This window comes from Saccostrea echinata, unplaced genomic scaffold (assembly GCF_033153115.1).
Source record: "Saccostrea echinata isolate AGI-Se365-2 ecotype Australia unplaced genomic scaffold, CSIRO_AGI_Sech_v1 ptg000033l, whole genome shotgun sequence".
Classification (NCBI taxonomy): domain Eukaryota; kingdom Metazoa; phylum Mollusca; class Bivalvia; order Ostreida; family Ostreidae; genus Saccostrea; species Saccostrea echinata.
This window is the reverse complement of record NW_026889782.1, coordinates 36,497,295-36,520,608: the sequence shown is the minus strand read 5'-3', so window position 1 is coordinate 36,520,608 and position 23,314 is coordinate 36,497,295. Positions and strand designations below refer to the sequence as shown.

General features: G+C 31.6%; 1 protein-coding gene and 1 pseudogene across 1 annotated transcript; one reads left to right on the top strand and one right to left on the bottom strand.

Annotated features, from left to right (window-relative positions):
• Positions 1-429: 429 nt before the first annotated feature.
• On the top strand, positions 430-3,448 carry LOC133198504 (histone-lysine N-methyltransferase PRDM9-like; annotated as a pseudogene).
• Positions 3,449-9,537: 6,089 nt separating this feature from the next.
• LOC133198503 (fibroleukin-like) lies at positions 9,538-17,747 on the bottom strand. Its single transcript, XM_061334588.1, has 5 exons — positions 17,497-17,747; positions 15,862-15,998; positions 15,579-15,675; positions 15,054-15,221; positions 9,538-9,791 (listed from the first exon to the last, which is right to left on the bottom strand). Exons 1-5 carry the CDS (start codon positions 17,618-17,620, stop codon positions 9,538-9,540), a joined length of 780 nt encoding a protein of 259 aa, XP_061190572.1. The 5' UTR covers positions 17,621-17,747.
• Positions 17,748-23,314: the final 5,567 nt, after the last annotated feature.

Sequence of the window (23,314 nt, the reverse complement as noted above, 5' to 3'; positions counted from 1 at the left end):
AATAAAGAGTTTCTAATGCAAACGAAATGTATATGTACATGTTTGAATGCTTGTCCATATAGTATTTTCTATTAAATTAATTTGTCAAAAACGTGTGCACAAATTTAAAATTCGATACTTCTATCCACGTTAATCAATTTCATGGTGAATTAATAAAGTATCACTTTCTTAAAATAACTCCATTCTGTTTAGCTAATACACACTTGATTTAAAAAAAAAAAAAAAAGCATTGAAGAAAAAAAAAATCAGTGCTTTATTAGCAAGAGACTTGTTATGGTATTAACAAAACCGATGTTATTAACACATGTTTATCAGGATAATACATTTCGACTGAAAATATTATGCTTTGCATACCTAGGACAGTCTTAGTACAATTTTGTTTTTCTTTGCAGTTTGTGCAGATTACATTAAACACTGTGTAAAAATTCTAAATATAGACACATTCCTAATGCAAAGGTATGTACTTAAACAATAAAATGCTTTCGTTGGTTCTTAGTACGGGAATTAATGTTGCAGCTGTTGCAGAGAAAATGCATTACCAGCGTAAGCGTATTTTTTTTCTACAATAGCTGCAACGTTAATTCCCCTACTAACCAAAAAAAAAAAAAAGACGTTTTATTGTTTATATTTATAGTTGTACAAATAATCATTTAAAGTAGAATTAAATAGATGGAATTGTGTATTATTGGTATGTACGCCATTGTATGTTTCATTGATGGAACAGCCACTACTCAAGAAATCTGTAGAGGTGATATGCTAACTGTGTTTACTGTCTGATAAATGGCTATGGCTTTCTCAAGAAATAAAGGAGACGATATTCAGTGGATGTAAATACAGCAAAATGAGCTCGAATACTATTCGTTATTTCCATATATCTCATCATAAAATTATTTAATTATCTGTCCTTGACCTATGTTTCGTGTCCTTGACATTATCTTGTACATGTAAGATTCCTCTAGGTTCCCTTCCACATCAGCGAGCTAACCTTACCACGCCACCTGGATTCTCCATAAAACTTTCGTCACTTCCGGGGGCGGGAATGGGCGCGTGGGCAGAGACCTTCGTACCGAAGTTTACGATCCTCGGGATTTATGAAGGACTTATTCACACTGTAGACCGGAAAGATGATTTTTACTCATGGCAGGTAAAATTATCTGAAGAATCATCCAAAATCAAGTACAATATCTCATCCACACACGGGACATTCTATATATTCCAGATAAACAATGTTTGAAAAAGAATGTTTTAAAGGAGAACATCTAAAAGTTTTACATCAAAAAGGCTGTTAAAATTACTTCAACAAAAGAAAAAATTAATTTATAATCAATCATTTGTATCGAAGTTTAATCTATAATCAATCATTTGTATCGAAGATTCTAATGTTTTGATCCATTTGATGATTTGTTAAAGAAAAGTCAACACAATATATGAATGTTGAACTTATGTTAAAATTATGAGTTAAAAAAAAGGAATTAATTTTTGAGAATTCATCAGGACTTGAACTAGGACGCTTCACGCCGACTAACGCGCTTCATGATAAATATGCAGGCGTGAAGCGTTGTAGTTCATGAACCCCATGGATTCTCAAAAATTAAATTTATTTCTTATATTTACATTGTTTTCGAATGACTTACCACATATTTTTTGTCATTCAACGATCATTTCTGGGGAAAAAAAAGCACTTTATTTTTTTTTAAGTTCAATTACTTCACAATGGAAATATTCTAACTCATCCCACGGTAGTTCATGAGAAGAGGAACTTTTTTTTCTAATTTGCAAAGTATCTTAAGAAAAAATATTTGGAAATGAAAATAATTTAGATGTTAACGTTCTGAAAGTTTAAATAGTGTTAAAATTAATCGCATCTGTCCGAGCCTTTCCTGCAAGCTCGGAAAGACACCTTAAATGTTCATATATTTCATCTCCGTATGTAAATATTTTATATACAATGGAGTCCCTTCTGATTTAAGACTTTTTTAAAGGTAGATAAATAGGGGACCGATGGTACTTATAACATAGATGCAGAAGCCCATCCTGTAGTAACTGGTTACGATTTGTGAACTCTTCCGCCAAATAATAGCAAGAAAATGTCATCCCTATAACGTGCGAGGGCATCATCTTCTATATGACGTCAAGTGACATAGAACCGGATGGAGAGCTTCTGTCTGGTATGGGGACGGATATTGGAGGTACACACCCGGGTAATTATTCAATCTATCACTTCACATACCTTGATTTACGGGGATATTTTTAGGGGTAAACTGTATAATTCCGGGTAAATATGCTATTTATTTATCATATACTTTGATTTTTTGGGAGGTGTTTAGGGGAAAACGGTATACACCCGGGTAATTATACAATCTATAACACCACATACCTTGATTTTTTGGGAGGTTTTTAGGTTAAACGTGTACATCCGGGTACTTATACGATCTATAACACTATATTATCTGTTACATCAGTTTTTCCAGGAATAAATCGCCTACATCTTGGTAATTAATTACTCCTTCATCACATCTTTAAGTACCTTAGCAAACGTTTTATAAACCTTATATTATGATATTTTAATAAAATTCTCTAATTTGCAACTGAGTAGAAGTCAGAACTGCTTTTCATCTATATTAATGTATAAACTCCTTATACTTTTTTTCCCCTTTTTTGCATTCCACAAATTTAAATTTTAGAACTTTTAGTTTACTAGCTTCATTGAAATCTGGAAACTGAGATTATTGCAGTGTATGAAGTTTGTAATTTTTCAATTGTTTTTCCATTTTAAAGACCTCGGTTATGGTTTCAAACACCATCCAACGATACTTATTTCCCTTTGTTCTTCAAATTGAATTTTAGTTATGCCTAGACTGGCTTATGCTTACATGTATCAGAAAATTGTACTTTTTTACCTAGGTCGAGAATAGGATACTTTCCCTTTGAATATCTGTTGGTTTTCGATACATAAGTTCAATTTTATCGATTTATAAGTTTTTAAAGGGTATGGGTGTAGAACAACAAACAAATTATATAAATAGAGTTTAGAACGTTTATATGTTATGACACAGAAATCAGTATTTCAATACTGATATTATTTTCTTTCCTTTTTCTGCAGAAGTTGATCTGAATGGGTTTTTGGAAATTCCCTGCCACTGTTTTGACATTTGACAATGAAAGACTTATTTTTGATATTTGGACACCTGTGACATATCAGAACTGGAATCCAAACGACGAGGGTGAGACGACAGTTGATCCTATCTTTGGCCTCCTTTTGACTAATCATAACGACGGTAGGTGGCGCTGGGTTACTGAAAGGAATTATACGTTCTACACAGGAGAAGACGGACTAAAACTTCCCTTTATTTGTGAGGATTCTCCGTTTTATTTGGAGCCGGAAGAGTGTTCTATTACGTAATGTTTCATTGTTTTAAAATGAAAATAAAGTTTTGCCACCATTATATTTTTATCATTGTAAAAATGCAGTGTTAGACTAGTCAGTAAAAAAAATGTAAATAATTGAATGGAATCTTCTAAATTTTATGTAATACATTTGTCTTCTCGGGAGAGATTTATCCTCAAGTTTTTAAATAAACTTCGGATAGCTTGTAGACAGAATGCATATTGTGGCGTCTCGTTATCTTCGCATTTCTTCAAGGAAAGTTACATTCAGATCTTTTCTTTCCATAGGTAGAAAATAATACCTAACACCAAGTGTTATTATAAAGTTTATGCACCCGTAATCGAAGATTCGGGACCATATATATTTTGCTCTGACCGTCCGTCTGTTTTTCTGTCTGTCTGTCAGTTTATCTGTTTTCTGTTAGTCAGTAAAATAACAACATTAACCTTACCCATAATTTTTGATTGGTAAAAGAATGGTTTTCAATCCTTTCAGGTGTATTCCATGCGAAAAGACCTTTCATAGGGTGTAAATATTTTTGACCTTTTAAAATTGATCTTGGAATTTGACATACTTAAAAAAAATACCAAATGTTAACCTTGGCCATATCTATTGAACGGTTAAATCAGGTAATTGCATGCTCCACGTGTTCATTTCTTTTGACAAGACCTCATCTTGGGTACTAACAATATTGACCATTTGGTGTTGATCTTATGAGTTTGACCTACATTTGAAAATCTTTAACCTTGGCCGTAATATCTGAATGGTTAGTGCTAGGGCTTTAATATTTCACCGCTTTATTTCTAGTGGCAAGAGCTTTTCTTGAAAACCTCAGACTTTGACCTACTTTTAAAATCTTCGATCATAACTTTTAATAGCTGATTCTAAACCTTCCATATTTCACCTGTGTATTTCTTCTGAAATTCAATTGTGTACTATTAGATTTGGTCCTTTGGCCTTGACAAGTTTTGACTTACTTTTGAAAATCTTTAATTTGGGCAATAATTATTGAACTGTTGGTGCTTTTGTGACAAGACCATTTTTTGAGTACCAACAATGATGATCTCTTGACCTTGACATCAGAGTTTGACTTGCAAATGACAACCTTCGCTATAAGCCGCCATACGAGGGCATCATTGTTTCCCCGAAACATCTTGTCGTTTTAACATCAGCTCCTAAAAACTTTTATTCTTTACTGGACGACAAGTACCAAACAACAGTTTATAAAATTTTTGGATATATGTATCATAGTCCATACACCGCATAATAGAGAATGAATTGTCTCAACATACACTTAAACATTTAATCATTTTTAAGCGCTAAGCGCAGTGCAAAGCGCTTACTGTCATCTTAATACTACTTCCGTTCGCGATCCAGCGCCACATAGCAAGTAAGATAACTCCATCGAGTCTTCTAAAAAATATGCAACTGGAAATCCCCAACTCGCTTTCGGCTTTTTTAGAGTAACACTGTGTTATGCACATGTCTAGTAATAGGTGTCAATAAGTGAGGTAGATAGTATACATTGTACGAAAATCTGCTGTTAGTTGATAAAGGCGGTTCTTCTCTCTATACACTGTAGTTCATTAAAAAATTATGTCGGCACTGTGTAACATGTAGCTAACAATTGCTGCAGTGATAATACATGTATCGAAGAAGTATTAAAAAAACCATCAATTGTGCAAATACTTTAAAAACGGTTTATTATATGTCATGTATATAGTGATTGTTTAAAACTCATATTGGATTTTAATAAGTATTTAAAACTCAAACTGGAAATAAGTTATTTAAAAGAAAATTTCGCATAAAATTGATATACAATGTTCTTATGATCTATATAATTCATATCCATATTAACTAACTTTTTTTTCTTCTAGACCCTTATTTCAGACAATGTAACTAAAAACAAGTCTTTCTATTATCAACCTTGCACCATGCAGAGAACTATCAATGATGTTGATTTTCGCATCTCAGTATCAATTATTAACAGACGTAAATGCATTCATGAACTGTCTATATTCGTGTAATATATGTAATATAGCCTTGTTTCGCAAGGAAAGGCAGTTTACGACTGTACGTACATGTAGGACACGTAGTGGCTGAATCCGCTTGAAGACGAAAACTAATTTCTCGGAAATATTGATGACAAATATGGCGCTTTGTGTGTGCTGTGCGCAAGATATGTCGAAAATGTAAAACCTTACTTTAACGTTCTCAGTAACGGGACAGGTATGTTTGAGTTGCCGATTTGTCTGCTTAGCAACTTTATGAGCACTAAATAAAAACAGAATGAAACAATGTTGTATATCTTCATGAAAATCAGAAAATGGGGTTTCATATTTGTTCATACTTGAGATTAATATACTATCTTTTCTTTTTTGGGTTGTTGAATTATATATCATGGAACTAGCACAAAAATTACTGGTCAATTATTTTCAGGATTTCTTTTCAAGGAACACACCAGTGCTGTGGATTTTATTTTATTCCTATCAGCATGTTTTGTGTTAAGTGGTAGTTGATATCATACCTAAAGCATCAAATGTCCGTAAAAAATAATTACCGATTCATTTTAAAGTATTTTAACAAGAAAGAGTTAAAAAAAATACTCGAGTTTTTAATGACATATTTTTATTCCGAAGAAAAAAGTATAAAATTTTTATTTAAAAATGTGATATTTACAAATCAGCTACACATATTGTGAAATCAACAGAAAAGACTAAATTTCGACCCAAATACATTATAAATCATGTATATGAAAGTCAAATATTAAAGAATAGCACTGAATGTTTTTTCATCAAACGAAGAAGACAAATATAATATACTTGATGCCGATATGTTGCACAGTGCGATGAATGTGAAGTGTTAAAAATGTTTAAGGCACAGCTGTAGCATATTCAAAACAAAATGTAATAGTCTAAGTCTTATTTATCATTAATTAATACCGGCGATTGTGTAAATAACTTACACACTCCATTGAATGTACTTCTTGTAAAATCCTTTCTATGAAATCGTAAATTGATAAATCGCTTATGAATATGAGAATAAATTGAGATATGATTAAAAAAAACCCAGTTCAGACTGAATATTATTTTCGTTATTTTAAAGATCTTTTATTCATAACTTTAATAAATGTTATCAATAAGGATTTTTTTTTATCGATATGCAGTATTGTATGCAATAAGAAATAACATCTACATTTTCTAACAAATAAAATGACAGTTGCCAACCATAGGCGCTTGAGACAGTTCAAATCGGCACACGATTGAAGGGCGTTATTCAATCATTTTTGAAGCTAGATCTCATCCGACAACGGTAGGAAAAGTGTAGGTATTGATTAAAATCAAGTGTGAACCGAGACACCCCCTGAAATCTAAGGTGGCAACTGTCGTACCTTGGTTATTTTTTATATACAGTTATATGATATTTTTAAAACGTGCTAATTTCAGCGATCTTCGATTTTTATTTTAATGAGTGTATTCAGACACACCTAGAAAAACACATAATACACAAAATACACCATCCATGCACCTGAAACCAAGCGCCTATGTCACCAACAGCAAATCTTCATTTTGAAACACTCGTGAACACGAAATGAATTTATTATTAAAAATTATCACAGTGCTGTAGTGTTTCAGTCTAATAAACTGAAACTGAAAGCAACAGATGTGACGATTTCTAATAACGTAAAATGTAGAAGCGTCTCGGAATTACACGAAAAGCCTAGAGAGGTCAGATTTGTTCTATCTGCATAGATTTAATGATGTTAAAGAAAAAGAAAACTAGAAGCGAGTGCTGCTCATAACGGCAAACTAGCTCTTAAAGGAACGCCGAGACGAAGAGTAAAATTCGGACTGTGCACATTGCTCCAAAATGAACTTTTTTCTATAATAATTCCGGAATTGCAATTTAACACAAATAGACAGTTTTTCCATAACTGTGGTATTGCTCTTTCTTGCCATAAATAAATTAAACTTCAAAAACAAAAAAAAAAGTAACTGAGTTGCTTTAATCGAATTTGCTGAGAGATACTAAATTTGACGCTCAGGCAAAAAACTGTGTGAATTTTATCTTGACTTTTTAAATATATATTCATTTTTGGCAAATTCTGTTGAATGAACATGTAAAATTTGTTCCAAAATATTAATTGACACCTGCATTTCAAATTCCTAGCGTATGATAACGGGGAAAATGCTCCGAGTAAAAATATGTAGGGCTAACATTCCAAGATAGTAGATTGTGTAGATTTGTAGAACTTTCTATTAAATATCTTTCCACCACAAGAAACAGTCCCCCATCAATCTTGTTCTTTATGATTTTATGGCCAGTTTTTAAATTGAATGTTTTATAATTTGTATAATTCAAATATGTTATAGAAAATGAAATTATAATAAATAGTTTTGAAGTGAGAGGTTATTACTGAACTTTTAATAGCTAACGAGTGACATACCTTAAATAGCAACGTATATACGACGTCATGGGATGTCACAGTCTCGAATCTTCAAATATATCCTCGTGCGGTTTAAGTAAATGTGTATCAAACAACTGTGCTCGCCCCTAGCGTTTGCACTGTCAACATATTACTTATTCCAATACAATAGGCAATTTCAATTCAAAATAATTCTGATGAATGTCAAATTGTAAACATTGCTTAGCGCTTTCCAGTACTTTCAGTGCTTTGATTTTTTAAAGATGTTGTCCCATAATATTAGCGGTGTGTGCAAACAAATTGAGAAACGCGCGCTAGCGCCTTATGAAAAACTGTTTGCACACACCGTTGGAGATTCGAGACTACATCTTTCAAAAAATGATGATTCAATGCATACATATACTTTTCTTAACTCTTTGCTTTGCTTCTTTTTTAAAAATATTTGTATTATTCCTCGGGTAAATTACAATTAATGGAAGTAAACGTGAATTTTGATGTTCGCTTATGATATTGCACTTGTACGGCGTTGAATTTTTCTGACAACAAAATAAAATGCATACTATAACCTTTTTCGCCCCCGTCTTTGTTACAATGTTTTGAATGGGTAGCTGTCAACACATGTTATAACCAAAGTACTTGTGAAATGTAAATATATCTATCTGCGTTCAAACTCGACTAAAAATTACAGTTTCTATATGTCTTCTATGATGGATCTTGTACATTCAAGAGCGGAAAACTCTATTTTTTATTCTTTTTTTGGATAAAGTATATTAAGTATATACTTGATTATGTCTGCTCATCCATTCAAAATATGCATTCATGGAAAAAAAATGGGGACATCTCTTTAAAGAAGCCTAATCCTGGATATATTGTACTGCGGTACATGAACATCAAATGTAACTAATTATGATTAGGTTATAAAATATCTTGAATACAACGAAACCTGTTTTATCCGACATGCACTGGGAGAAAATAAACATGATGTAAGATTACACAGTGTAAAGATAATAGAAATTAGTAGAAATGAGAATGAAATTCAATGTCGGAATTCACAGATTGTACAGGTGTCGGAGAAAACAGTTTCCACTGCAATACTTTCTATAATAGAACAATCTTTATCCCAATTATCTGTCAAGGTATCTTCATGTGGCAGTGTTCTTAAATAAGAACGAAATATTTCTAATTTCCAATTTATTACAACACATATTATGTACAGCTTTAACTGGGCACATTTGGTAAGGAAAATTGATAAAACATTATTGCTTCAGCAAATAGTTCAACCACAAACCCCCCTCAAAACACATTCCTTTACAAGTTTTCTCTCTTAATATATAACATTATGAAAAAAAAAAATAATAATGAATAGAATCCCATGATAAATTTAAAATTGTCTCTTTTATCAGAAATATTTCATTTGACTGATTGGTGATCGTCGTCAATTTTAGGCCTGGTCTCTCAATTTTGAACGTCCATCTGCTGTAATTAAAAAAGAATAAATAAAAGTATCAAATAATGTTTAAGAAAAATAAAAGGATATGTTTTATAAAAAAAAAAAGATAAAAGAATTAAATAATGTTTTATGAAAAAAAAGTAAAAGAATTTAATAATGTTTCAGAAAAAAGGGCATGTTTTATGCCTTTTACGAATATTCTAATAACCGTTTAAAATGTTCAAGGAAATACCAAATATTAAATACGGGTTTTTAAGATTGAGTGTTGTTTACCTAGTGACGTTTTATTAACATCAGAGTCCCCGTCACATTTGTTCCATTCTCTACTGTAGGAAACCAAGGCCAGAACCAGTCTGCCGAGGACCAGGGACCGTTGAAGAAGGCGGAGTAACATAAGTTAAACCACCAGCCTCCTCCAAACGAATCAGCACAATTACCACTCCACCTGTCGTTATCCCTGTCTGGTGTGCTGAAGTACATCCCAGACAGATTATAGTCAGAACTCCCCGTGTTTAACATACTGTCACCTGTAGAGAAAATACATCACAGAGATCATTGATTGATTCATTTAACGTAGGTCGCGGGTTTGCTGACGTCATTAAAACTGGGTACGCAATTTATATGGTTTGGGTGACTTTCTTGTGCACAGTTGATTATGACGTCACAATGAAAAAGCAATTTCAGTACATCATTATCTAGTTATAACTTTTGTTGGTATTTTATTGTTATATTATTTAAGGCACAACTTATCACAAATAATGAAGGCTTTTTACGATTTGAATAGTCGATACAATATTTACATATAACTTTTGTTGGAAATGGTAGTTTAGTGTAATGTTATTTATAGAACAAACTGAATTATCAAATATAATGAAGGCTTATTACGATTCGAATCCACACTGGAAGTATTAGAAAGCGTTTCATTAAGTGTTATCAATAGCATCCCGGAGAGCTCGGAATTTTCGGCTTGTCGGAAAGGTCCGTGAAATTGCGATTGATTAGATATCACATGGTATCGCGAAACGATATGGGCACAAGTTTCAACTGACCTCTTTTCCTTTGAACGTATTTGAATTAACAGTTTGTTTAATTAATAAAGAAATCATTATATAAACAATCGTAAATACACCTATTACATTAAAAGTTTAACTTTTATTTTTAAAAAGGGCATTTTAAAAATTCATTTAAAGGTTTATCACAAATTAAAAACTGCTAAAGTACTATGAAACATAAACTAATACATTTTTTGAGCGACACTGGCCTCCTGTAAATAAACACAGGCACTGGGGATATGGATTCCCCCTTCCCATTTTTTTTCTCTTTAAATTTGGGGTCGAGTCACCTTTTTCCTATTTTTGTATTCTAATACCGACAATTTACCCTTAGGCCGTAAAGATGCCCTTAGATGCGGGTGATTTATTTACTAATCGGGGGCACATGAAAATTAAATGGAAATATGAAACAGAAGAAGAATGTGTTAAAAAATATTGATGTCTGCATATTTCCTGTTTTCTTATGCTTTAGATAAATAATCATGCGAAGTTTCAAAAAGAAAAAAAAATGGAAGGGGCATTTTTATGTATCAATCGAAAACAATAAATTTATAAACAGCTTATAGAGACAAAAGGGTTACATTATTGATAACATATAGTACATATTAGAATTCAAAAATAGGAAAAGGGTGACTCGACCCCAGATTTAAAAAGAAAGAAATGAAGGGGGGGGGGGGGGGCGGTCAATACTCCAATTGCCAGTGTAAGTAACGGCTTACAATGCTGTTATCTACAGATTTTATTCGCTACTTTGCTTTCCATGTCCAACCAGTCGAATCAATGTTATATAAATTGAAAGTCTTCTGAAAAAAAAAAAAAAAAAAAAAAAAAAAAAAAAAAAAAAAATCAAAACAAAACAAAAAAAATCTGCCTGTTGAATACGTCAGATAAAATCAATTTTTAGATTCTCGTCCCATTTACCCCTCTAAAAATGTCTCGTTCGTTTTTTTTTTTTTTAGTTTTTTTTTTTTTTTTATTCTTATAGGTATAATCATAAAATTAAGTTCAGATTTTTTTGAGTTATCTCCTGTCTGTATGTAAAAATAAATAAAAACATTTTTTTAAAAAATATATACTGAAAACACAATGTATTTAGCCGGGACGATATTTGGCGGAAATTCATAAATTAAGAAGTTATCGTAGATATGAGTGCATTGCTGAATGTTCTAAATAAAAACATTTCATATGTATACTTGAATAAGAGGATAACCGTTTTCCGCCAGCACGCTGAAAAATACACAGCCAAATATAGGATATTTATCTACGAAAAAGAAAACCAAACAAAACGAAAAGAAAAGAAACGGTAAGAAAACAACACATAAAGAAAATACATTGAAAGAAAGAAACTAAAGGACTGATTGTCGTTTTAAGTCCCTTGAGATAATTTTCACTAATATGAGACGAAAGGAGTCGGCAATTTTATCCATAAAACAACGTAAACAACAACCAGTGAGCTTCGCTACGCTCGCAAAGCTCAATGGTTGTTGTTTACATTGTTTTATGGATAAAACTGCCGACTCCTGTGATGAGACGTACAAGGAATATAAGAAGAGATGCATGTCTAATAACCATTTCATTGCTATTGAATTATTATGATACGATTCGTGGGTCGTATGAAAGCAGACAGACGTGGATTAAAAATATTTTAATTTGTTTTTCTGCTCTGTATACCGGATCGATATTCACGACGTCAAGCGTGACGTCGCGATATTTTATGACGTAGTTCTTAAAAATGTTAAATTTTGCGATATAAAAGCAACTATCTACATTTAAATTACGAGAAAACAAACCTGAAGACATATTAATTTTTTCACATAGATTTATTTCAAATCAATTCTAGTTTAAGATACCAAAGGGGGAACAATTTCGTCTGCACCATTTAAAAGTTAATGACACTTTTCGAAAAAAAAATCTTGCCTGAAAACGAGCCGAAATCGACGTTTTTCCTATATAATTAAATACAATAACGTCGAAAATGTTACTTCAACAATAGCATCTTTGGGATTTAATTACTTAAAAACGATGCAGACGAATTTTATAAAACTTTCCGAGAATGTAAAACAAAGGTAGAGAAATCATATAACTAATTTTCATGGTATGTTTTCGGACACTTTTAAAAGGCCTGCAAACCCGCGACCTACATTAAACATTGAATCATTATTTTATGTAAGATTTAGTCTCATAACTACAACGGTGTGTGCAAACAAATTGAGTAACGAGCTTTATCGCTGATATTTATATTTTTAACTCCTTGCCTTGACTGTAAATTTGATTTAGATTTCAAAATCCCTGTATTATCCTTAGGATAAGTTACAATTAATAGAAGAGACATTGCAACAGATTCTGTTTAATGTGATCCCGAATTTTGATTTTGATTTTCACTCCTGACATAGCACTTCCACGGCGTTCAACGTTTGTGACGTTAAAATAAAATGCATACTTTAACCTTTTGACCCCCTGTCTGTGTTATGGTGTTTTGAATGCCGTAGATTCCTCACACTTTATAAGCAAAATACATTTGGAATGTAAATATATCACATTAATTTTATTGTCAATAATACTGAAGTACATGTAAGATAGTCGGCTTCTCGTGCTGTCTTCTGTAAATAACGATACCATTTATAAAAAATACAATACAAAACGCTATGCAATTCATACAGCATCCTTTCTAATGGAACAATAAACCCCCAGGCGTATTACAATTTTATGATTAAAAAAAACGAAATATTTTTTTTAGGTAAAGGTCACTGGAAATATTAGAACAATGAATATATCCAATATATTAAAAATTGATATCTGTTAGAGATCGTGACTTAAAAATGCATTAAATGCAATACGAAGCAAATCATTCAAAATTTTAACAAGGTAAGAAATGATGGTTTTAAAATATAAGATTTTCATTTAATATAGAATATGTATTGTAAAAGTGAAATGCCCTGAGATGTTTTGAATTCGGCAGTTTTAATTTGACTATGTTCCCGATCAAATAGTTTTCTTTGAACATCAAGCTTTCATAAACATTTTGACATTACATATCAAATACGCACTGTAAATTTCCTAATCATTAGTAGTTAAAAATATAAATTATTGAAAATCATCAAGAAACTCAAGCTGAATAACAATAGCGGATCAAAGGTAGTTACTGGATATACACGTTACTTGATATACACGTTACTGGATATACACGTTACTGGATATACACGTTACTGGATATACTAGTCACTGGATATACTAGTTACTGGATATACTAGTTCATGGATATACTAGTTACTGGACATACTACTCACTGGATATACTAGTAATTGGATATACTATTTACTGCATATACACGTTACTGGATATAGTAGTTACTGGATATATAAGTTACTGAATACACTAGTTACTGGATATACACGTTACTGGTTATACACGTTACTGGATATACTAGTCACTGGATATACACGTTACTGGATATACTAGTCACTGGATATACACGTTACTGGATACACACGTTATGGATATACACGTTACTGGATATACACGTTACTGGATATACACGTTACTGGATATACACGTTACTGGATATACTAGTTACTGGATATACTAGTTACTGGATAAACCACTTACTGGATATACTAGTTACTGGATATATTAGTTACTGGATATACCAGTTACTGGATATACTAGTTACTGGATATACTAGTTACTGGACATACTACTTACTGGATATACTAGCAATTGGATTTACTATTTACTGGATATACAAGTTACTGGATATACTAGTTACTGGATATACACGTTACTGGATACACTAGTTACTGGATATACACGTTACTGGATATACTCGTTACTGGATACACTAGTTACTGGATGTACACGTTACTGGATATACTACTTACTGGATATACACGTTACTGGATAAACTAGTTACTGGATATACTCGTTACTCGGTATACTAGTTACTGCATATACTATTTACTGGATAACACGTTACTGGATATACTAGATTCTGGATATACTAGTTACTGAATATACATGTTACTGGATATACCTGTTACTGGATATACAAGTAAGTGCATATACAAGTTACTGGAAAATGCTAGTAACTGGATATACACGTTACTGGATATATAGTTACTGGATATATTAGTTACTGGATATACAAGTTACTGGATATACCTGTTACTAGATATACAAGTAAGTGGATATACAAGTTACTGGAAAATGCTAGTTACTGGATATACACGTTACTGGATATACTAGTTACTGGATATATTAGTTACTGGATATACAAGTTACTGGATATACACGTTACTGGATATACAAGTTACTGGATATACTAGTTACTGGATATACACGTTACTGGATATACACGTTACTGGATAAACTAGTTATTGGATATACTAGTTACTGGATATACACGTTACTGGATATACTAGTTACTGGATATACTACTTACAAATAATTAAACATAATTTTCTTGGTTTTTAAGATATACAATTTAAAATTTCTACTATTTAGCAGTGACTAATTCAATGCCTGCGGAATTTGTGATTTGTACTCACAAATGATATCGTAAAATACAAAAAAAAAAGAAGTTTGCTTAACGCAGAATCAAAGACCTTTACAGAATACTAGGGAAAAATGTCTCTTTGTCTCTTTTTTCAAAAACTAAATAAACATTATATGCAAAGAATTACATCATGGTGCACTTGATTTGAACCCAATTTTCAGAACTTACCTAAAAAAAGCACTTACCTAAGGTTCCCGTGGCAGATCCTGCAAGAAAGAGTTGGTATTTTTCTGTTTCATCGGAGACAGAGAAGCGACCGTACAACTCATACAGCCTTGTACCATTGTGGAGAGTGATGGCAGCATAGAGGAATGAGTTGTTTTCTTTTGTTAACTGATGGATTATGTCATTTCCTGCATTAAGATATATTTAAAATCAACTGTAAAGTGCATTGCATACAATTAATTCTATTTGAATATGAATATATCTTGATGAAAATCAAATTATTTTCTTAAGCTGTAGACACTAGTGCTAATTTTTGTCTCTTTAATACCATGCCTCTAAGTGATTTTTAATTACCTCTTGCTTTCATTATTTTCTTATTATTTAAGATACAAATTAAACAGGATAAGTGAATATTGTCGAAACATACTACACAGTCTTAAAACCAAATCTTTGATACGCTTCAAATTTATATCTTCCATAATAAAGAAATGTTGTCAAACTTCGTAGCGGGTGATAGCCCTTATTTGAAAGTGATTTACACTTACCAACCCAGACGTCCTCTTCAAGTGAACCAAAACCATTCTTATATTCCGTCCAGGTCCTGTTAAAACTCAGGGATCCGTTTACGCGTTTCTGAATTGCCTTTGAAAATTAAAATGTATAACAATACAATTCATTGGTTCGAAGAAGAATTGTAGAATCAATGTGTTATGATATATCAACTCAAATTATACATATATTTTTTTTTAATTCTACAATCCTTTAAACAGCAAGAACACTGACTGTAAATTATTTTTTGTACTTTTAATTTTGATATAAACTAGATACCGTCCACCCTCCGTCCCTTGTCTCCATGTCGCAGTAAACTCTGACAGGACTGGTAATGGTGCCATGGGGGTAAATGTCATACACCCCTGTATCAGTGTAACCATCTGCGTGAAGATCCTTACAATCTAAGGGAATAACTGAAAAAAAAATACTGGAATCATATTATGCCTAAATACAGATAGTGAGAGGATACATTATACCTGCAAGATATATTAAGGTTAATTTTTGAAGCTAAATTGTGAACTACAATGTAGATTATGTTAAGCTCTCCCTAATTACATGAAATTATTTTGGTTTTCTAATTGTTTCAGATCTTTAATGCATGATATGGTAAAAAGTATTTCTAAAATTTAATACAATTAATCCCAATACTCTGTTGATAATTCGAACATTATTTGTATTTCTTATAGGAATGTTAATGAGGAATACATTTATAGATCAGATGGTGTACCACGTGGACAGTGTAAGAGAACTAATTTTACTTCTAAAAAAAAATACATGGCAATGGTGTCGTTTCTTTCAGCTGATATAAGGTATGTTAAAGTGAACATTTCCTAAATTTTTAGGTCCGTACAATGGCCTTGTTTTCAAATACAGTCTGTTGTTGTATTGAATTTAGACTGACATCTTTAACACAGATATTAAGGCCTTTATTTTCACAATGAAATGTCCACGAACTTTCCGTTTTCCAGATCAGGACAGGGGACACAAGGTGGATCTGACCGGTAGACAGAGGGTGCTTACTACTGCATGGCGAAGGATTCTCCACCCAGCTATCAGGACAGTTATTTGCAAGATAGCGATTTGGAGTTCCTAGCTAAAAAAAATCTCTCTTTTTCGATTATTTAGTCAATTACAAGCTATAATTTTCTAATGGTTAAGAATGATACAGTGTCTTTAATCTAAAAATTAATATTATTACTGTAGAATCACCGTGTGAAAATTTTACCTTATATTTTCATTAATATATCCTATACAATAGAAGTTTATTTATTTTTTTTTTTTATCAAAGTTAATACTAACAGAAAGTAAAGAAAGATAAAATAGTGGAATCACAAAATATAATTCCATCAATCTCAAATTAATCATTAATTAGAAATAAAAATAATAAGAAAAAATCAGTAAAGAGACAAAAAATATTATTCAGAATTAATAATGTTGAAAACACAATTGTTTATACCGCATAAAACAGTAATCTCACGGGAAAAAAATCGCATCGTGAATAGTAAATATTAATAAACCTCTTTGACCTAAAAGGAGTGCGATAAAAGCAGATGAAGCGTTTAGAGTGTTTTTTGTGATTTATGTCAGACAGACAGGCGCAGTGGTTAGAGCATCTGCTCTAGAGTCGCCGAGTAAGGAGCTCATCCTTACGTCGCGGGTTCGAATCCACCGCGGGATGTGGAGACTGGACCTTCGGATAAGACTGTATAAACCGATGTCCCCTGTCGCAGTAGGTGTTGGCAGGAAAAAGATTATTCACTTCTCAATGGCCCCCGAGTGCCGAACATAGGTATAAATTTGTAGCCCTTCATCGGCAAGTGGTGGCGTCTCCATGTGAGTGAAAAATTCTCGAATTGGATCTTAAAAAACAAACAAGCAAACAGACATAAGAGAAATAACAATTATACATACAGTTATCAGAGTAGTATCTCCAACCGGCCTCATCAGACATCTCAGACGTTAATCTTTTCTTGTGGGTACGACATTTCTTCATTTGAGAGTTGAAACCAAAGAAGACGCATTCCCTTTGACACATCGCGGCACACTCGGTCAATGAATGAGAATTATATTCTCCTAAAAGTTCGTTATTTGATTTCTTATCATTAAATTCCAGTATCGCGGTATATTTCTGTGAAATAATGATAGGTTCGGATAAAACTATGAATCCGACAATAAAAGAGATAAGACACTGATTGCTCATTTTTTTTTTAAGGAAAAAAAGTAACTGCTGCGTTCCTGTGAAAGTTTGCTAAATGGTCTTTCAACCGCCAAAATATATATATATATCAGAACCCTAATCAATGACAGAAAAGTGATTGGCTAACCGTTACGTACTCTGTATTTTGCAATCGTTTAAGGATCGATTTTATTGAAGTTAATATGAATTGTCATAAATGATTACTTTGCAATTGCAATTCCAATTCCAATATCAAAATGAAAAGTTTGCTGTTTTTTTTTCACATAGTTTATGCCTCTAATGTTAAGACACTGTTTTTTTTTTTTTTTTTTTTTTGGTTAGCTGTCTTGAAAATATCGAATTTTTATACATATTTTCCTTTTTCACTATTGGCCTCTTACTCAATGCAATTAAAATTCTGCGATTTCGGTATTCAAGTTCAAAGAAACAAATATCTGATTCTCGGAATTTATTAAGAATTTATTGAAGTGTTTCAACTTTTATACATTAGCCTCCAAATGTCAGTGTAACACATTAAATTATCAATTTTTTTTTTTTTTTTTACTTTTGAATTTAATTTTTCGGATTACAACCCTCGAGCACACCTTAGAAAGACATTATGTAGACTTTGTAATATACAGTGGTAAAAGTGTTCTTTGAGATCGTTCTAAGACGTATTAAAAATCTTTCAAAAATGGCAAGATTTTACGATACATGTTCTAAATAAAGGGTTCAAAATACGTTGTTTTTACAAAATACGAATCATGGTAAGTAGATATTATTTGTAACTTATGAAACTCATACTCATTATTTTAACCTCCAAAGTGAGGCGCAATAATTGTTTTTGTATTGTACAAATAATGCATAAAATGCACATAGAAACAGGCGTGTTTACGGAGTTATTTCTGTTTTATTTATACTGCTGAGAGTCTTGTTCTTCATGTTTCGTTTTAAGAACATGTCATAGTTCACATGAAATATGTTTTTCTAATAGAGTAGAAAGCCTTATAATAAATCAACCAACGAACGATACCAGAGGGATAAAAATCATCCGTGATAAAGTAATTGGGCCTTAACGCAGCTATAAACCAGCTATGAAGAGAAATTTGGAATAGCTGACTTATCATATTATAATATTTTTTGGTCCTGGCAGAGCTCGGTACCAATTTGTTTAAAAAAAAGTTTTAACAAAAACGATGATTATAGATCCGCTTACGACGTAATCATGTATTACAAAACCCGGTACACTAGGCACACGGAACCATGACGTCATTCCATTAATTAATATATCACAAAAATTGTGACCTTATTACAGGTATACATCTTCAACGTCTACGAAAAGGCTTTACACTTCATAAAATCAGTTTGGAATTTTTCAAATACCCTCCGTTTATAATTTCATGGAGTAAAGATTGACCAGTAGAATAACATTGATTTGATTTAAAATCATACCATTTTTTTCATTTTCAAATAATAATGCCACATATTGCAATCAATAGTCCATTGAAACAATACAAATAGGAAGCAGAGCAAACACGGACATCTAAAAGCATCAGAGGTGGGGTCAGGTGTCATAGAGGAGTAAGTATCTCTGTCCACCGTTCCCACCCCAATGTGGTCCTTGTCATTATCGAGCAAACGGTAAAACCTTAACGATTTAGTGTGAGATAATGGCCTAACAATTTGTATAAAAATGTCAGCATTCGACTCAACGATGGGCTGAATTTCAGGATAAGGTCATTGTGTCAATCATAGAATTTACGAAATGTTGACTTTAAGCGCACTATTGATTTTATTGTTTCATCAGCATATTTTTTCAATAGCTTGCCTCGTTTAAGAACACGATTCTCGGGAGTGGATCTAAAAGCCTTTCGTGCATAAGTCGCGTATAATTTTCTGATAAAGATTTTAGGAATAATGAATCCCACGTTATGATATTGTCTATATAGTAATTTGCTAAGTTAGCAATTACGTAAGGAAAATATCTGTACGTGCAATTTTAAAAGCGATTACAACATAAACCGGGAAGAAATTTTCTCTGTTGTCAGTAAGCAAACGGTCACCGGTGACAGGTCAAAGGGGGTGCAACGGAATATTAAATAGAGAAGTCTTCTGGTTTAAAATATCTGGAAATAAACTCGCTTGTCGATACATCTTAGTATACACGTACAACTTGATTTACAGTAAATACCCCTGAATTTAAATTGCTGTGCAGATGAAATACGTGAAAATGTGAGAATAACACTCACATTAAGAAAAACTTAGTCTAAGATCGTTTTATCATTTTAATATCTTCATAAACTTCATGATAAATTTTTACATTTTTTGTTTTCAATTTGTACTAAAGTCAACGTAAATTGTTATTTGGAAATTAAAAGTCGCACAACACCTGCTGCATTACAGAATTATATCTCTTAGCATCCCCGACATTAACCAGCAATTACTTCGATAAATATTCATTTGAATTGTTTTTTCCACTTAACAAAAATTTTCATTGTATAAATTAAAAATAGAAACACATGATTAAAACATTTCCTTTAAAACACAGAGAGAAAAAAAAAGATTTAGAGAAGCTGAAGGTAAAACATAAAAAGAATTATTAATCACGCTTCTCAACAAGTTTATAACATAGTCGCATTGAATTTGTTATTGCACAGACTTATACACTGATAAACATTATACCACAACGTACGTTGAAATGTAGTTCGGTAACTAAATATAACTATATCCATTGGAAAATAGAAAGAAAAATCCGTCCGTAGACATACATCAGGTCAAAATGATGAACGTAAGGAAAATTGAAAGGTTATTTCTATTAACATCTATAAAAAGGATGCTTAAGACCCCAAGACCCTACAAAACAAATACAAATAACTTATCACCTCAATTATCTTGACTTTTCATTGTAATCGATATAAGTATAAATACTGTATATAAAACAATTTACTCCTCTCACTTAGAAGTTTAATTCCTACTCGAAATATTTACATTACCAATATAATACTTTTTTTTCTTTTTTGCCCAAAAGACAAATGACATTTAGTTTATCAACTTGATCTGTATCTTCCGATTATACAAAAAATAATCTTATTAATAATTTAAAAGAAAATAAAAAGTAACTTTTAAATGATTTAAAATTACAAAAAGATGAAATTCTTATAATCTAATATATATAATTAACAATTTCTTTAGTTTTTATTTATCCATTTTTTTTAAAACTGAATACTAAAATACGATATCAAGTACATATTATAATTTTTACCTATCCATTTGCTCCTATTTTCTCACTAACACTCATTCATTTTGGTTCATGGAAGCTTACTTGTTAATATATTTTAAAATTAAGAGAGAGAAAAATAGTTAAATATCAATATAAATACAATAATATAAGGAAAACCTTACGTATTGTAACAGATTAAAACTTAATATTATTGTCAAATAGACCTTCCCATTTATTCCATAAATAAAATTTTTGCATTTCCAAATTCTGGCTTGCAATATATTTTTCAACCCTATATTAGTGTAGAAGTAAAATAGAAGTTCCAGAACTTTTGGCAGATTGCCTTTTTAAAACATGAAAAATATATTGATTTGTATACAAGACAGAAAATTTACAACTCTATAACATTTTGACAAAGGAAGTTCAACTAACAAAAAATACTAATTACATTAAAAGTCTGTCAGTGCAAAATTCAAAGAATCGTCCAAATGGAAGGTTGCAACCTAGGATTTTTTAGTGGCTTAAATTTTTTTACATAAAAGTAGAAGTCAGAATATTTACAGAAAATTGTTGAACCTTGCATCTATTTCTAGTGACAGCTCATTTGCATATTTGTCGAAAATCACACTAAATTATACGGACAAAGCCATACAAACTGATTAATTCAAAATGTGACCTTCTGCCATCAGATTATTTTCAAATTGTGTTTTCTTTTCAAAAGCATGGTCTTATTATACAAATAATAAAGAAAAACTTAATTCAAATGAATGTTTTATTTCTTAAAGGTCTTTTCATAGATCCTAAATCAATGAGTATGATTCTTTAGCAATTTTTTAATGCTATTTTCTCTCAAAAAAATTATTATTAAAATAAGCGTAATCTTTAGAATGGTCTTAGGTCTACTATGTATTAAAATATTGAGCTTGGGAAATAATATCTACATGTTCAAAATAAACTTTGAAATACCATACTTTGCTACAATTTCGCATATTTCAAAGAACAGCCTATTATCATATTTATTGACTATTTCCTAAATATCTAAATAAAAAAAAAAAAAATAAATAAATAAAAAAAAAATAGGAATAACTGATTTAGATACTTCATATAAATTTCTATTGCTTATTTTAGCCCCCTGCTACCAATTTCCTGGAGTTAAATTGTTATCTCCCCTTTTCGGAACTCTTTAGTATTATTGGGTAAAAATGACATGTATATCAACATGGAATAACGAAGGTCATCATGGTCATGTATGATCATTTTGTATGAACCTAGGGAGTTGTTGTGGATCATCATTTTTGTATGAAAGTGGAAAACTCATTTTAAATATCTTTGAATGTAAGAAAAAAAAGCAACAATCTAGCTAGAACAAGCAAATAGCCCCTGCGCTAAGGCCCATTTTGTTGTATCGGCGTGTAGACATTGAAATTGTGATATAATATGTTAAAACGTTTATTACACATGTATGCTTTAAAACATCGTGATGACGTTTTGTTTACTGGAGAGACAAGCAAACATTGTGCATGTATGCGGATAGAAGATTCATCCTAAAACAAGCAAGGACAAAGCAAGTATCATGATACACGTTTACAATATTCCGCTTGTGCAAAGAACACACGAATGCAGCCAAAACATATGCCATTTTGCAGTACAAACTGGAAAGAATTAAAAAAGGGCATGAAATTAAGATCTATAAACATGATAAAGGAGTGATAATTTCATTCAAATAAGAGGGGGTGCTGTCGAATTTTGTCAGGGCATTTATTTTAGTTTTGTAGAATATTCTTAAAAAAAATTGTATTAAGCTTTGTAATTTATTCGATACTTTGTCTGAATAACCATAATAGTAATAATAATACCCTTGCAGATAGAGTTTAATTTTAGGAGATGACCGGAGACTTTTTTGTATATATTTATTCACTGAAAATAGTTGGCAGGGAGGGTGGGACCATTCAAGGTCAGATTGACTCATCCCCAGTGGAGAAAAGTTTACTCATTTTCAAGTTCAGATTCTATATACATGTGTATCTACCCAGTAGTTTTATTCCATCCACCCACCTCCCCACAAATGAAACTGAAATGGTTGTTCCCCAAGAAAATGGATGTTATAATAAATAATTAATAATGGTTCTTTTTTATCAGGATGGTAAAATAATATAAAAAAAAAGTATATATTGAGAAATTTATTAACTGTACATACACCCCGATATGTACAGGGACTCGCATAGGATCATAAACATAATTTTGGTAAAACTTTTCATTACTTATAAAATATACACATTTTGCATGAATATTACCAGTTACAATGTAGTGCAGCATGAGTGTATATGAGTTTA

Excerpts from the sequence above, each read along its gene's own strand:
- LOC133198503 (XM_061334588.1), bottom strand. The coding sequence starts at position 17,620 with ATGTGTCAAAGGGAATGCGTCTTCTTTGGTTTCAACTCTCAAATGAAG. Across the intron at positions 15,676-15,861 it reads CAAGGGACGGAGGGTGGACG|GCAATTCAGAAACGCGTAAA; the intron begins GTATCTAGTTTA and ends TAATTTTCAAAG. Across the intron at positions 9,792-15,053 it reads ATCTGCCACGGGAACCTTAG|GTGACAGTATGTTAAACACG; the intron begins GTAAGTGCTTTT and ends TTTTCTCTACAG.